This window comes from Xyrauchen texanus, chromosome 3 (genome assembly GCF_025860055.1).
Source record: "Xyrauchen texanus isolate HMW12.3.18 chromosome 3, RBS_HiC_50CHRs, whole genome shotgun sequence".
In the NCBI taxonomy this organism is placed as follows: domain Eukaryota; kingdom Metazoa; phylum Chordata; class Actinopteri; order Cypriniformes; family Catostomidae; genus Xyrauchen; species Xyrauchen texanus.
In genome coordinates, this window is record NC_068278.1 from 28,953,070 (window position 1) to 28,966,670 (window position 13,601).

Here is a 13,601-nt window from a genome sequence, read left to right on the forward strand (position 1 = left end):
CATTATAGCAGGTAAACAACTTTGCCAAATGGATAACTGATATAGTACATCCATCCAGATTAATGCAGTGCTGTCCTGAACTATGCAAGTGTATGACTGAACTGAACTGAACGTAGTTTCTCCAGCCAGAACACGAGACAGCCGGTTCTTCTTTGCTCTGTTTACGGGCCTGACGTAACGATGCAAGGATGTACGACATAAGCCAATAATTTATTGCCAAATCCGACCAGACTGCTCAAAATGCTAATAACTTTTAAAGGCTTACCATCGTGAATCGGGGCGAGATAAGAACGTTGTTTTGAACACTTATATACTCAATCAATAATGGCAATTTGTTCATTTTGAATCTAAAATGCTTACGTAGTGCAGTTTTAAGTGGGGCAGTTACAATAAATAAAAAAAATTCCTATTTACAATCATAAAACAAACAAACTTTTTTGAAGGAGACAACAAAGATTGACCAAACAAAAATATCACACTTATTGTCAATGTTGTTGACGTTTCGATGATTTGACATTTTGAATTGCCCCGGTACAGATGGTAGGCACGAATTTAAGGTGTATATTAGAAAGGGGGCTTCCCCCCTGAATTTGACAGTGTAGATTTTGTTCTTGTCCTTATGGAATTATAGAAATATTCCGGGGGAATCCCATTACGTAGCAAATGGAGTGCTGCAATAATGTACTCACAGTAATTTCCCCACTGCGGTTGGCCTCCTCCCGCTCTGCCAGGGCTCTCAGGAAGTTATCTTTGAGCTCTTTTCCAGCATTTGCCAGCTTCCTGGAAAAGACAACATTTAAACAGTTTGAAATGTCCCTTAAAAAATCTCTTTCATGCTTACACTGTTCTCTGTTTAATTTGTTCTCACAGGCGTACATTGAAGCGTACTGTTTTTGATATGCATGTATCATAGCAACACTATTTTCTGCAAGTCATAAAACTCAATATTACATACAAAAGCTGAAACTACTTTCACATTCCATTACTTTTTAAAAGACCCCCAAAAAAGTGATGAAATAAAAGTCTTTCACATTTTTTTTTACTATGATCAAAGAACCATGTTACAACGGTACATGTTGGTGTAAAGTCAAATTTTCAGAAAGAAATACAATATGTCACAAATAAATATATTTGTCTTTTTCAATAAATATTAATAAACGTACATTCCAACAATTGGTGGAGAGAAACAAATTACCTAAATTGCAATAAAACAGACAGGTCAAGAACTGTAATACAACATAAACCCACCTATATTCATTATACGGATTATGAAAATAATAAGAATATCTGATTCCATTACTAATATGAACGGAGTTGGCTAAAAAAATGTAAATAATCCCAAGGAGTGATTTTAGTTAAACAAAATTATATGCTCATAAAAATAAATCATATTGCCTCCCCAACAAAACTCCTTTACTAATTAATCACAGTGGGAAATGCTATGGAATAAATCCTTTCTTGAATTATCATCTCTGTCATTTCATAAAGGTTTTTCTCTCCATGCTCTTTGGCATGATTCCATGAAAACAAAGATTTGGCATAGTCCAGACTGTACACCTGACATAACACTCATTGGCATTCATCTCTCAGACGTTTCACAGTGCTTTACCAGCAATAGCACCTTGTCATTCAGCACAAATTTGCTCAACTTTCATAATGTCTGCAGTATACTTGTAGAATCATCCGTTTGCCAGTAAACAAGTATTTGAGAACTTATTTTTGACCCTCAAGTTTGCACAGTTTTTTTGTGAGGAGCAGCAGCAGGTGAAAAGGGCAACTAAGATCCACAGTGTTTAATCTCTCCACATAACAAAGAAAAACACAACACACTGACACTTTTAACTTACTATATCAAATTCGGTCTGCTTCTTTAAAATGATATCACTTTTACAATCAAGGGACAATTCTCTCATCATGATTTTTGGTCTGTGGAACACACAACGCTAAGGATTTTCCTACTGGACCAGTTGGGCCAGTGCTTCAGATTTTTACTGGCCCAGGCTAAATTTTGACTGGCCCCAACACAAAAATAACAAATAGCTGTTTTAACCATCATGTCTTTAAAAAAATATGTCAGAAGATAAATATTTTTTACATATCTTATGTTTTTAACTACCACCCATGGAGTCGCGAGTTTGAATCCAGGGCATGCTGAGTTACTCCAGCCAAGTCTCCTAAACAACCAATTGACCCAGATTAAGGCGAGTCACTACACCACCACGAGGACTTAGAGCGCATTGGGAATTGGGCATTCCAAATTGGGGAGAAAAAGGTGAGAGAAGAAAATGTCCACCAAAACTGAATCACAATTATAATTTGAAAGATATGATTTATGCCTTATGTAATCCCATATATGCGCTTTACAGATATAAATTCATAAAATACATCATATTAACCTCCGCCATCCTGCCATTAACACATATGCTTTTAAGCCAAGAGTTCTGTGGAGGAGATGATGGGTTTTTGGTCACCCGTTTAGTCATACTGTCATGCAACTTTTGCCAATGTGTAGTGATGTCACAAGAAGGATCAAAGATTTGAGTTAAAGATTTGATTATTGAGAGAACAGACTTGCTACTAAATCAGTTGTGATATAAAATATACAGTAGGTAGATATTAGGCTTAATCTGTGAATTAACAATGTGTATATAACATGAAATCAGACAACCCAAACAAGACCAACACTTACTGATATACAAAGAACAAAAACAAAAATACCTGTATGGTCCAGAAATGAGACATGTCTCATCCTGTGTGTTGTCAGGTATGAGCAGGTAAGTTCCGGAATAGCTGGCCGATTGTACCGCTTGCGCATAGTGCCTTTCCCCTCCCCTGAGGTGAAGACGTGTGCTTTTTACCCCCAGTCATGTTCACGAAGTCGTGGACCCAGAATGTCCTACCTTCTTAGTCCTGTGGCAGGCGAGTTTTCGGAGAAACTCGCTGCCGGCCCAGTACGTGTGCTAACTAGGCCCTGTACTGGGGTAGGTGCTCCATATGAGCTGGTTGCCCGTAGGTAACCCTGTGTGATGATCTTCATCAAAATATTTTCCCCGTTGGTATACCACGTCTTCCTTGGGTAGAGGTCCCTCTGCCCTTGGTAACCGTGTTTGTAGAACTCCTCCACACCATAGGACGAACCACGGGACTTCTCCACATGAGATGCCTCCGACAAGGTTCGGTAAGACCATGTGACTTATTTCAACTCAAATACCCCCCCACCCTCAGGGCGGGGTTTGGTCTCCGCGGTGTCCTCCACTTGTGGCCCCAAGTTGAACGATTTAGTTCCTTTTGGGGAGAAAAAGAGAAGAGGCCACGGCTGGGTCAGCCAGTCCCTCATTTTTGGCAGTCGACTTGTTCCCGAGGTTACGTGAAGTTGGGGAGGTTACGGGTGCGCTGGCTACGAGGCACACAGAGGTCTGCCCGTCTCTCACTGCCAGTCCATGTAACACAGTTCAGTTAGTTGTGCCGTTTTGTATAGGGACCCCTAGTGTCACTACATCGACACAATATTGAGTGAGTGACAGAAGGGAAACGTCTTAATTTACTTTTGTAACCTCTGTTCTCTGATGGAGGGAATGAGACGTTGTGTCCTTCCTGCCACAACACTGAACTACCTTCTGAAATGCCGAGAACTTGTCTCGGCTACTCAGCACAAAACCTGAATTAGTTGTTGCAAGCTTCTTTTATACTTGTGTATGTCCAGGGGAGTGGCATGCAAATTCTGAGATGTTTTTTTGCAAAGGCACGATAGTACTACAATGTTTTTTTTATGGTATTACCATGTTTGATACATGTACCATAGTACTACTAAGTTCTTTTGCAAATGTATCATGATAATACCATGTTTCATACATGTACCATAGTACTACCAAGTTCTTTAGCTCAAGGTATCATGGTATTACCATGTTATATGCATGTACCATAGTAGCACCATGTTTTTGGACCACCATGATACAACCATATTTTTTACATTTACCTTGGTAATACCATGTTTTTTTGGACATGGTAGCACCATGTTTTTTTTTTTTTAATCCACGATAGGACTATCATGTCTTTTGGACATGGTACCATGGTAATGGAGTGGTGGTGGCGTAGTAGACTAAAGCACTGAACTGGTAAGCAGAAGGTTCGATCCCCATAGCCACCACCATTGTGTCCTTGAGCAAGGCACTTAACCCCAGGTTGCTACAGGGGGATTGTCCCTGTAATAAGGGCACTGTAAGTCGCTTTGGATAAAAGCGTCTGCCAAATGCATAAATGTAATACCATGGTTTTTAATGCACAATAGTACTACCATGTTTTCTTTGCAAATGCACAATAGTACTACCATATTTTTTTTTAACATGGTATCATAATATTTCCATGTTTGAAGATGTACCATAGTACTAGCATGTTTTATTTTTTATTATTATTATTTTACATGTACCATAGTACTACCATGGATGTTATGGACAGTGGTATTACCATGTTTTTGACATACCATGATAATATATATTTTGTACATGGTATTTTGGTGCTACCATGGTTATATGTACCCCCCTTTTTTTCTTTTTTTTTTACATGTACATAGCATTATCATGTTTTTTATTTAATTTTTTTACATTTAGTACTACACAGTACTACCGTGGTGCAATTTTGTACATGGTACTATTGTACTGCCATGTTTTTGGACAAGGTACCAACATGGTACAACAATATTTTTTTACACTTACCTTGTTTTTTTTTTGTGTTTTTATTTAAATGCACAAAAGCACTACCATGTTTTTTTTGGACATGGTATCGTGGTATTGCCATGTTTTATACCATGTTTACTATCATTGATGGCACTACTATGATGATATTACCATGTTTTATCCATATATCATACTACCATGTTTCTCTTGCAAATAGTACTAACATGTTTTTTGACATAGTACCATGGTAATGCCATGTTTGTTTGTTTTTTGACATGTCCCATAGAACTAACATGTTTTTTTGGACATACAACCAATATACTACCATGTTTTACTACCAATATAAAACTATGTTGTTGTTGTTTTTTTTAACATGTACCATCGTAGTACCATGGTGATCTACAAGTACCTTTGAGACCATGTAAATACAATTATAAGTACCATGGTATTTCCATGTGATATCATAACTGTATGTTAGCATGCAATATGCAATGTAGCCTAAATACATCACACCACCAAAATGCCCAAGACACATTACATGATGATTTACATGACCACCCAAGTGGGCTCTGGTCAAAACAATCTCAGCTATCAACAAGCTGAGGTGTGAAAAAATGACCAGCCTGTTCGAGTACATCTCAGGAATAACTTCACTGGCTGTCCATTTAAGGAATCTAATCCACAGGTTATTTTAAGTTTTCACACATCCATTCCTCAACACAAATGGATGACGTTACTTACCGAGTATACGCTAACATGTCACCATGCATCAACAGTAAGGGCTGTGTTGAATTAGGAAGACAATAGTTGGAATAGCAGTCCCATGAGCAAGCGTTGTTAATTATGCAAACAGAAATACTCAGTCAGTGATAAGCAGTGATATGGGAATAGCTGTGTGTGTTCTTATTATGTAAGGAGAAAATTGGAACACTTCTAGGTTGTAACTCAAGCCAAACTGATCTCATTGTTCACTGTAGACTAATGTCCTAGCACAAGTATTTCAGAATAGTCCTGCATTGTTTAGTGCAAATCTGTAAAATGGATTGTTAAATTTTTACTGCAACAAATAAATGCAATACACGTTAGATCAATGAACATTATTTGTGGCACAATGTTGATTACCACAAAAAATGATTTTGACTCGTCCCTCTTTTTCTTAAAATAAAAATCTGTGTTACAGCGAGACACTTACAATGGAAGTAAATGTGAGCCAATCCGCAAACGTTAAAATACTCAGTGTTTCAAAACTATAACCATAAGTGGTAAACATTATGCATTTTAGCATGATTTTAGAGTGATCGCTTACTAACCTTTTCTGTGTAAAAAGACATCCAATTTTGCAGCTTTGTTGCCATCACAACACAATGCAGGAAAACCTTAAAACCCTAAAACAACCTAAAAATTGTGATTCAAACAAATTAACAAGTCAAATAATAAATTTTCTTTTAACAGAAGATGCAAGTGTAAGTTATTTTATAAAATTAAGCTTCACATTTCTGCCTTTAAACCCTCTAAAAATTGGCCACATTCACTTTTTTACAGAAGACTTTTTTGTTGTAATAAACATTATGCCACAAATGCTGCCGATTGAGTTTAACCTGTATTGAACCCAGAATATTCCTTTAAAATTGTATTAACATTTATACTTTGTTAGCACATAATGTTTCTCTTGTATTCACACACACACACACACACACACACACACACGCGCGCACACAAAACTGCTTTTTTTCTGCTTCAAAACATCCACAATTTTTTGCCTGTACAAAAGCAATCAAAAATCACTTGTTTAAATGACTGGCGTCCTGTTGCTCTGACCCCCATCATCAGCAAATGCTTTGAGAGGTTAATCAGAGATCACATCTGCTCTGTGCTGTCCACCTCTCTGGACCCTTTGCAGTTTGCCTACCACAACAACCGCTCCACTGATGATGCCATTGCATCTAAAATACACATTGATGTGAAACTCTGGGCTCTCGGCTTAAACAGCTCACTGTGCAGCTGGATCCTGGACTTCCTGTCAGGCAGACGTCAGGTGGTTAGAATGGGCAGCAACATCTCCTCATCACTGACCCTCAACACTGGAGCCCCACAGGGCTGTGTTCTCAGCCCACTCCTGTATTCCCTATACACACATGACTGTTTGGCAACACATAGCTCCAATGCCATCATTAAGTTTGCTTACAATACAACGGTGGTAGGTCTGATCACTGACAATGATGAAACAGACTACAGAGAGGAGGTGCACACTCTGACACGCTGGTGTCAGGAGCACAACCTCACCCTCAACGTCAGTAAGACCAAGGAGCTTGTAGATGACTTCAGGAAGAACGACAGAGAATACAGCCCCATCACTATTAATGGAGCACTGGTGGAGAGTCAGTAGCTTCAAGTTCCTCGGTGTCCACATTACTGAGGAACTCACAACACTGAGGCCGTTGTGAAGAAGGCTCACCAGTGCCTCTTCTTCCTGAGACAGCTGAGGAAGTTTGGAACGAACCAACAAATCCTCACACGGTTCTACACCAGTACTGTAGAGCATCCTGATTGGCTGCATCACCGCCTGGTACGGCAATAGCACCACCCACAACCACAAAGCCCTGCAAAGGGTGCTGCGAACTACCAAACACATCATTGGAGGTGAGCTTCCCTCCCTCCAGGACAGCTCGTGGATCATCAGAGACTCCAGCCACCCAAGTCATGGGCTGCTCTCAATGCTACCATCAGGCAGGTGGTATCGCAGCATTAGGACCCGCACCAGTCGACTACATGACAGCTTCTTCCCCCAAGCAATCAGATTTTGAACACTTGATCTCTCAAACGATCAACATACATCAGCACTGCACTTCATTAATCTTATATCTCACACTGGACTGTCATAATTATATTCTCCACAATACAACTACTGTATATATATTTTTTATATACTCTTTTATTTATTTATTTTTATTGTATGTGTTTTCTATATTGTGTGTATTGTTTACTGTACATTGTATATTATTATTGTGTTGTGTAAGTATGTGTACATTTGATATGTAAATTGTGTTGTGTAAATATGTTGTTTATTGTAATTGGTATATGTCTCGTCACTGTCATCACTGCTATGTTGCTCTGAACTGCACAGAAGACTTTCACCTACTGTTGCATTTCTACATGGTAGTGTGACAATACAGTGATTTGATTTGACACACACAAACACACACACACACACACTCACACACACACACACACACACACACACACACACACACACACACACACACACACACACACACACACAACCATTTTGTTTCCATGTTTTATGGGGACTTTACATAGACATAATGGTTTTTATACTGTACAAACTATATATTCTATCCCCTAACCCTCACAGAAATCTTTCTGCATTTTTACATTTTCAAAAAAACAGCATTTAGTATGTTTATAAGATGTTTTCCTCATGGTGACCAACAAAATGTCCCCACAACGTCAACAATGTTGGGTTTTACTATCCTTATGGGGACATCTGGTCACCACAAAGTGATAAATACACGCTCACACACACACACACACACAAAGACAAAGACAAAGATCCCCCATTTAGCCTTAACAGACTGTAGGGGCAAGTGCTGTTAGCGAGCACCTATGAAGGCCGGAACGGTACACAAGGGGGTGGGTGGCCAGCACCACGCCCGACACACACACACACACACAAAGCATACAACACATTCTACTTTTGAAATTCCTCAGTGCTCCTGTTCCATTACTGTTCATTCTTTACATATAGATTATTTGTATAATCTTTAAAGGAACATTTTGGGTTCAATGCAATCAAAAGCAAATAGTTGATTACCACCAAAAATAATTTGGACTTGCCTCTAGTTTATATTTTAAAAAGCGGTCACAGTAAGGCACTTACAATGGAGAATGTTAATTAATGTTATTGCTTACCAACATTAACACAGTTAATGTTAGTAAGCAATTTTATCACACAAAAATAATGTTAACATGTATGCACATCCTGTGGCTATACTTTTGAAATGGTATTTTAATGTTTGGTGTATTTTAATGTTTATGAATTGACCCCATTCACTTCCATTGTAAGTGCCTTTCTGAAATCACGATTATTGTTTTTATATATATATATTTAAATTAGGGGTGAATCGGAATATTTCTTTTTTTGTGGAAATGGACCGCAAGTGCTGTTAATTGATCTTAACTTTTATTGAACACAATATATTCCATTAAACTTTTGACTTTCTAGTTAATGCTTACATATAGAAGTACTTAACGTTTATTTTTTAAATACTTTCTAAACTATTTACTTTATATAAATATATCTCTACTGATTATTATTTATTTATTATGATTTATTATTATTGTTACTGATAAATAGAAGAGCATATACTGTATGTTGTTTTATATGTTTATTTATGTGGCCTGATTCATTTGAATCACTTTGAACCAGAAGCACATTCTGAGTTTTATTCTCTACAGTAAGAAGAAAAGTCTAAGCTTTCTAACAATGTAATTATTATGTTCTACTAGGAGATACAATAATTTTAATGTTGGCTGATAAAATCATTTAGATGCTTTCCATTATACTTTAGTGCATGAAATTCAAAATGTGTCTCTAGTACAATTGGACTCAAAATGATGGTCACATATTCTATGCAGCTGAGGGTACTACTGTATCAGCTGATGGGTTATTAAGCGGTAAGTCTATATTTCCTGAATGTCAGCAAATTACTGTAGAATTCACTGTAATAACACTAGCAGTTTCTATTGGTATTATACGTGTGAAGGAAAGATACAATGTCACAGATGTGCAATATTTGTTTCAATAACAAAAATAAATTCAATTTGAAAATAAAGATATATTAATTTGCTAAATACCACACATAAAAATAAAACATTACGAGAAAACATTCATTCCGTCCAACAAAATTTACCACACAGGTTTCCTTATATGTGGCATAAGTTTTAATTTCTGGTGGAGACGTGTGGTGAGGACAGGGGCTGCGCCTGTATCCCAGCATCTAATTGTGATTCCAACTCAATCACACAAGATTGAGGATAGATTTATGTGAAAAGTTTAAAAAAATAATATTGTGAAGTGTGGGATATTACTGTATTGTACAAAATATAGGATAACATGTGTCTTTTTATTTTGAGTATGGATGGACTGCCAAAACTGAGGATTTGGAGAATGGTTTCTTTTGGCTTCAGGAGCCTAGATGCACAGTTGAAAAGAAACTGAGATCCCATTTTTATTGCACTATGATAAATGGCCCTTAGAGAACAAGACTAAGTGCCCTTGAAATATGGTGCTGATGCACACAGAGGGTTTGGCTATTTAGATTCAATTTAAGGGTGTTTTGGACATAAGGCATGACACTCAGCTGGTCGACAGCAAGTCAAAAAGTAAGGGAACAATATGTGTCAAGTGTGTGTATGTGTGCACATGTGTTGCTGCAAAGAACAGTGAGAGAGATAAATTCATTGTAGCGTGCTCAACCTTTTGATCATTTTTAAGCTTAAAAAGACAATATGGAGCCATGTATGGCACAATTTAAAAGCCTTCACTTGATCGTCCGAGGAAACTGAGCACCAGTTTTGCTTTGCATTTTGTATTGGTTCTGCCAAGCTGGAGTTTGTTTTGTGGAATAACACTCCTTTGGGACAGTTTGTGGATGAATCTGCACGTTCTTTGTGCTTATGCTTCCTACTGGATTGAGTTTGTTTTGTGGAATATTTCTTGAAAATCATTAGCATTTGTTAAACTTATGTAACAGTCGAATGGGCCGGCACACTGAACATTCGTTTGACTTTTTTTGTTTTTGTGCTGGTTCTGCTAGCAGCTGAAGTTTGTTTTGTAGAGGAACACAACTTCGGGACAGTTACGTGAATTAATCTACACTGACAAAATCATGTGGTCAGTGGCGAATGATCAGACTCTGGTTACTGCCATCTCACTTGATGCCCAAAAGGCACTTGATATGGTAGAATGGGATTATCTTTTTAAGATTTTGGAAATATATGGGTTCGGGAATACTTTGATTGTATGGATTAAGTTACTTTAAAGACACCCGGTAGCGGCAGTAGAAATTTTTGTACTAATTTCAGATAATTTTACTCTGGGTAGGGGCCCTCTTTCCCCATTATTGTTCTGTCTAGTCCTGGAACCACTAGCAGACGCGATAAGAAAGGAAAATGACGGGAGGTATTGTGCATAAGCTTTTGCTTTATGCAGATTATATTTTATTACTAGTATCCTTCTAGATCTATGCCCAAGATTTTGTTTAACTATTATGCTTTTGGTCTCAGACATTAGGCACATTGGTCGCTTCCACCTGAGAGAGCCCCTCCCTGGCTCTTTATTGAACAGGAGGTCCTTGCCCCTATCCTACTATTGCAAAGTCTTTCTACCAAGCTGCCCAGAGAAGTAAAGATACATCCAGTTATCTCGCACATGCATTTAGTGTGGACAACAGTTTCCCTCGTGTTCAATTCAGACATTTACCTGAAGGTTGCCGCAAGTATTTGGTTGAACCCTAAATTGTGCATTAACAAGTCCTATTTCTGCTGGACAGAATGGATTAAGAAGGTTGTTGCTACATGTATGAAAATGTGTGTGTGTGTGTGTGTGTGTGTGTGTGTGTGTGTGTGTGTGTGTGTGTGTGTGTGTGTGTGTGTGAGTGTTGATATTTAAAATATTATACAGCGGTTTGGGATTCTTCAGGTACTTACAGCTGCACTATCTACTCTGTACCACCTTTGGGTGTAGTACGCAGCCCCCTAAAGCAGAAGACACTCTTGAGATGGTGCTTGCTGCTTTTAGAAAAGGTCATGAAGCTTCAGCGTACTGTTCCTGGCTAATTTAGAGTCTAGGGGGTGGGGTTTTAACATCTCTTAACAAGTTATGGGGAATTTAGTAGACAAGTCTGTCTAGGGATGCAAGGGTGCACCTCATTCAATTTAAGATTCTGTATCGTTTTTATTGGACTCTCTCTATATTGTATAGGCTTGGTCTATATATATATTTGTTCAAAGTTGATTCTGCATATTCTTGTGCTGTTTATTTAAATCTGACAATGAAATCAATAAAAATTAGTAATGACAAAAAAAAAAAAAAACCTCACACCTGTTAAGTAAATGCAGTTGTCAATTCCAAACACTGACTGTGTGAACGTAGCCCCTGCTACAATATCTCCAAGAATCATCAATGAGAAGTAAGGAGAAATAAAGGAGGCCTTTAAAACTGCTGTTTGATCATTGATTAGACAACAACAACAGGAGACTCAAATCTGTAGAAAACAAGTTGTACTGTATATGCTAATTTGTGTTGCTCCAGCCTGTAGTGGTGGTCACAGACAAAAAGATGAACAAAAGAATCCTTTCCCCACATATTGCAATAATATTGTTTAGGTTGTCTTTTTTTCACACCCTCCATGTTCAAATAAACTAAAATATGAAGGAAGAATGTAACCTATACCACTCTATTGCTGATGCCCACAAGGGAACTCTAAGAGGAATTGCACAGTGGTGAAAGTGCATGAGCAGCACATTTTTGAGAGTCAGGAGCCCACTTCATCTTCGCTGTGAGTGAGGGACTGCTGCTAGGTCATGGGGGCCAAGGCCCCAATGTAAACACAGGTGTTGAGGAGGCAAGTATATGGGGTTACCCCAATCCAGTAGCTAGAGAAACACAAAAAGTCACGCTTGGAGAGTGAGAACTACCACCTATGAATGATGACAAATGGAACATTCCCATTAATCTGACATGACTTTTCATTAAGCCTCATTTGAGAGAATGAATGTGGCATATCTTAACATAGCAATTTTTTAGTGATCAGGTGCTCGGGTTCTCGTTGTGGTATAGTGACTCGCTTCAATCTGGGTAGCAGAGGATGAATCTCAGTTGCCTCCACGTCTGAGACCATCAATCCACACATCTTATCACATGTCTTGTTGAGCGCGTTACTGCGGAGACATAGCACATGTGGAGGCTTCATGCTATTCTCCGGGGCATCCACACACAACTCACCATGCTCTCTACCGAGAACGAGAACCACATTATAGCAACCACGAGGAGTTTACCCCAATGTAACTCTACCCACCCAAGCAACCGGGCCATTTTGGCTTTCTAATCATTTGTAATGGTGTATATCATTCTTCTTCTTACACATTGCAGTGTTTGTCTTGGTCCCAATACTGTAATAATGTGGTTTAATTACCTAAAGATCTGTAATTGAGGAAAAACTGGTTCTTCATTTTTGTTTTGCTTTTCTGCATTAAACATAAATGTTAAAACAATTGAAATGTGAACTATTTACATAAGCCATTGAAAGCAAAAGTCAGGTTAAGGTGGCACCCCGGCTTGAGTTGGGAGGTGGGGGTATGTGGCAGCGGGGGCGTAGTCATGTGCCCGTCTGGAGAGAGAGAAGAGGTAAATTATGACTAACACCTGTCTTTAATTCCAGTGAGCATGGGGAGAGTGGATAAAAACCACCCTTGCCACCTGCAGAGGGGAGGGAGAGAACGAGTCTAGTGTACAGCTTTGGCATCTGTCGATAGTGTGTATTCTGCCGAGTGTTTGTGGAAATGTATGTTTATTTTGAGTGCCATTGGACAGAGTAAAAGCACAGGAAAAGTGCATATACTGTAACAGGCAGAGGAAATAAACAGCCTTACCTGTCTCACTGTTCCCGTCTCCTGATTTAACCTTTACACTAATTTATAAACATTTAGACATGTGTTCATAGGTTGTTCATAGATGGTATATGTTTCCGTTAACACAATTTTTTGTTATTGAAAGAGTTGACTCCATTTTAGAAGTCTTAAGCAATATACCATACTCTCTATGATATGTACTGTAATTACAAGCCAAGGGATCCTGATATCAGCCATCTTAAAGGAATTGTTAAGTCCAAAATGAAAATGATGTCA

At 38.4% G+C, this 13,601-nt stretch overlaps 1 protein-coding gene across 1 annotated transcript in view; it reads right to left on the bottom strand.

The window, feature by feature from the left end:
- Positions 1 to 13,601, bottom strand: part of LOC127632243 (cilia- and flagella-associated protein 299-like) — a 150,757-nt gene that overhangs the window by 75,684 nt on the left and 61,472 nt on the right. The window contains exon 4 of the mRNA XM_052110834.1: positions 690 to 780. Coding sequence (XP_051966794.1) covers positions 690 to 780 — 91 coding nt within the window. The remainder of the gene's footprint in view (positions 1 to 689; positions 781 to 13,601) is intronic.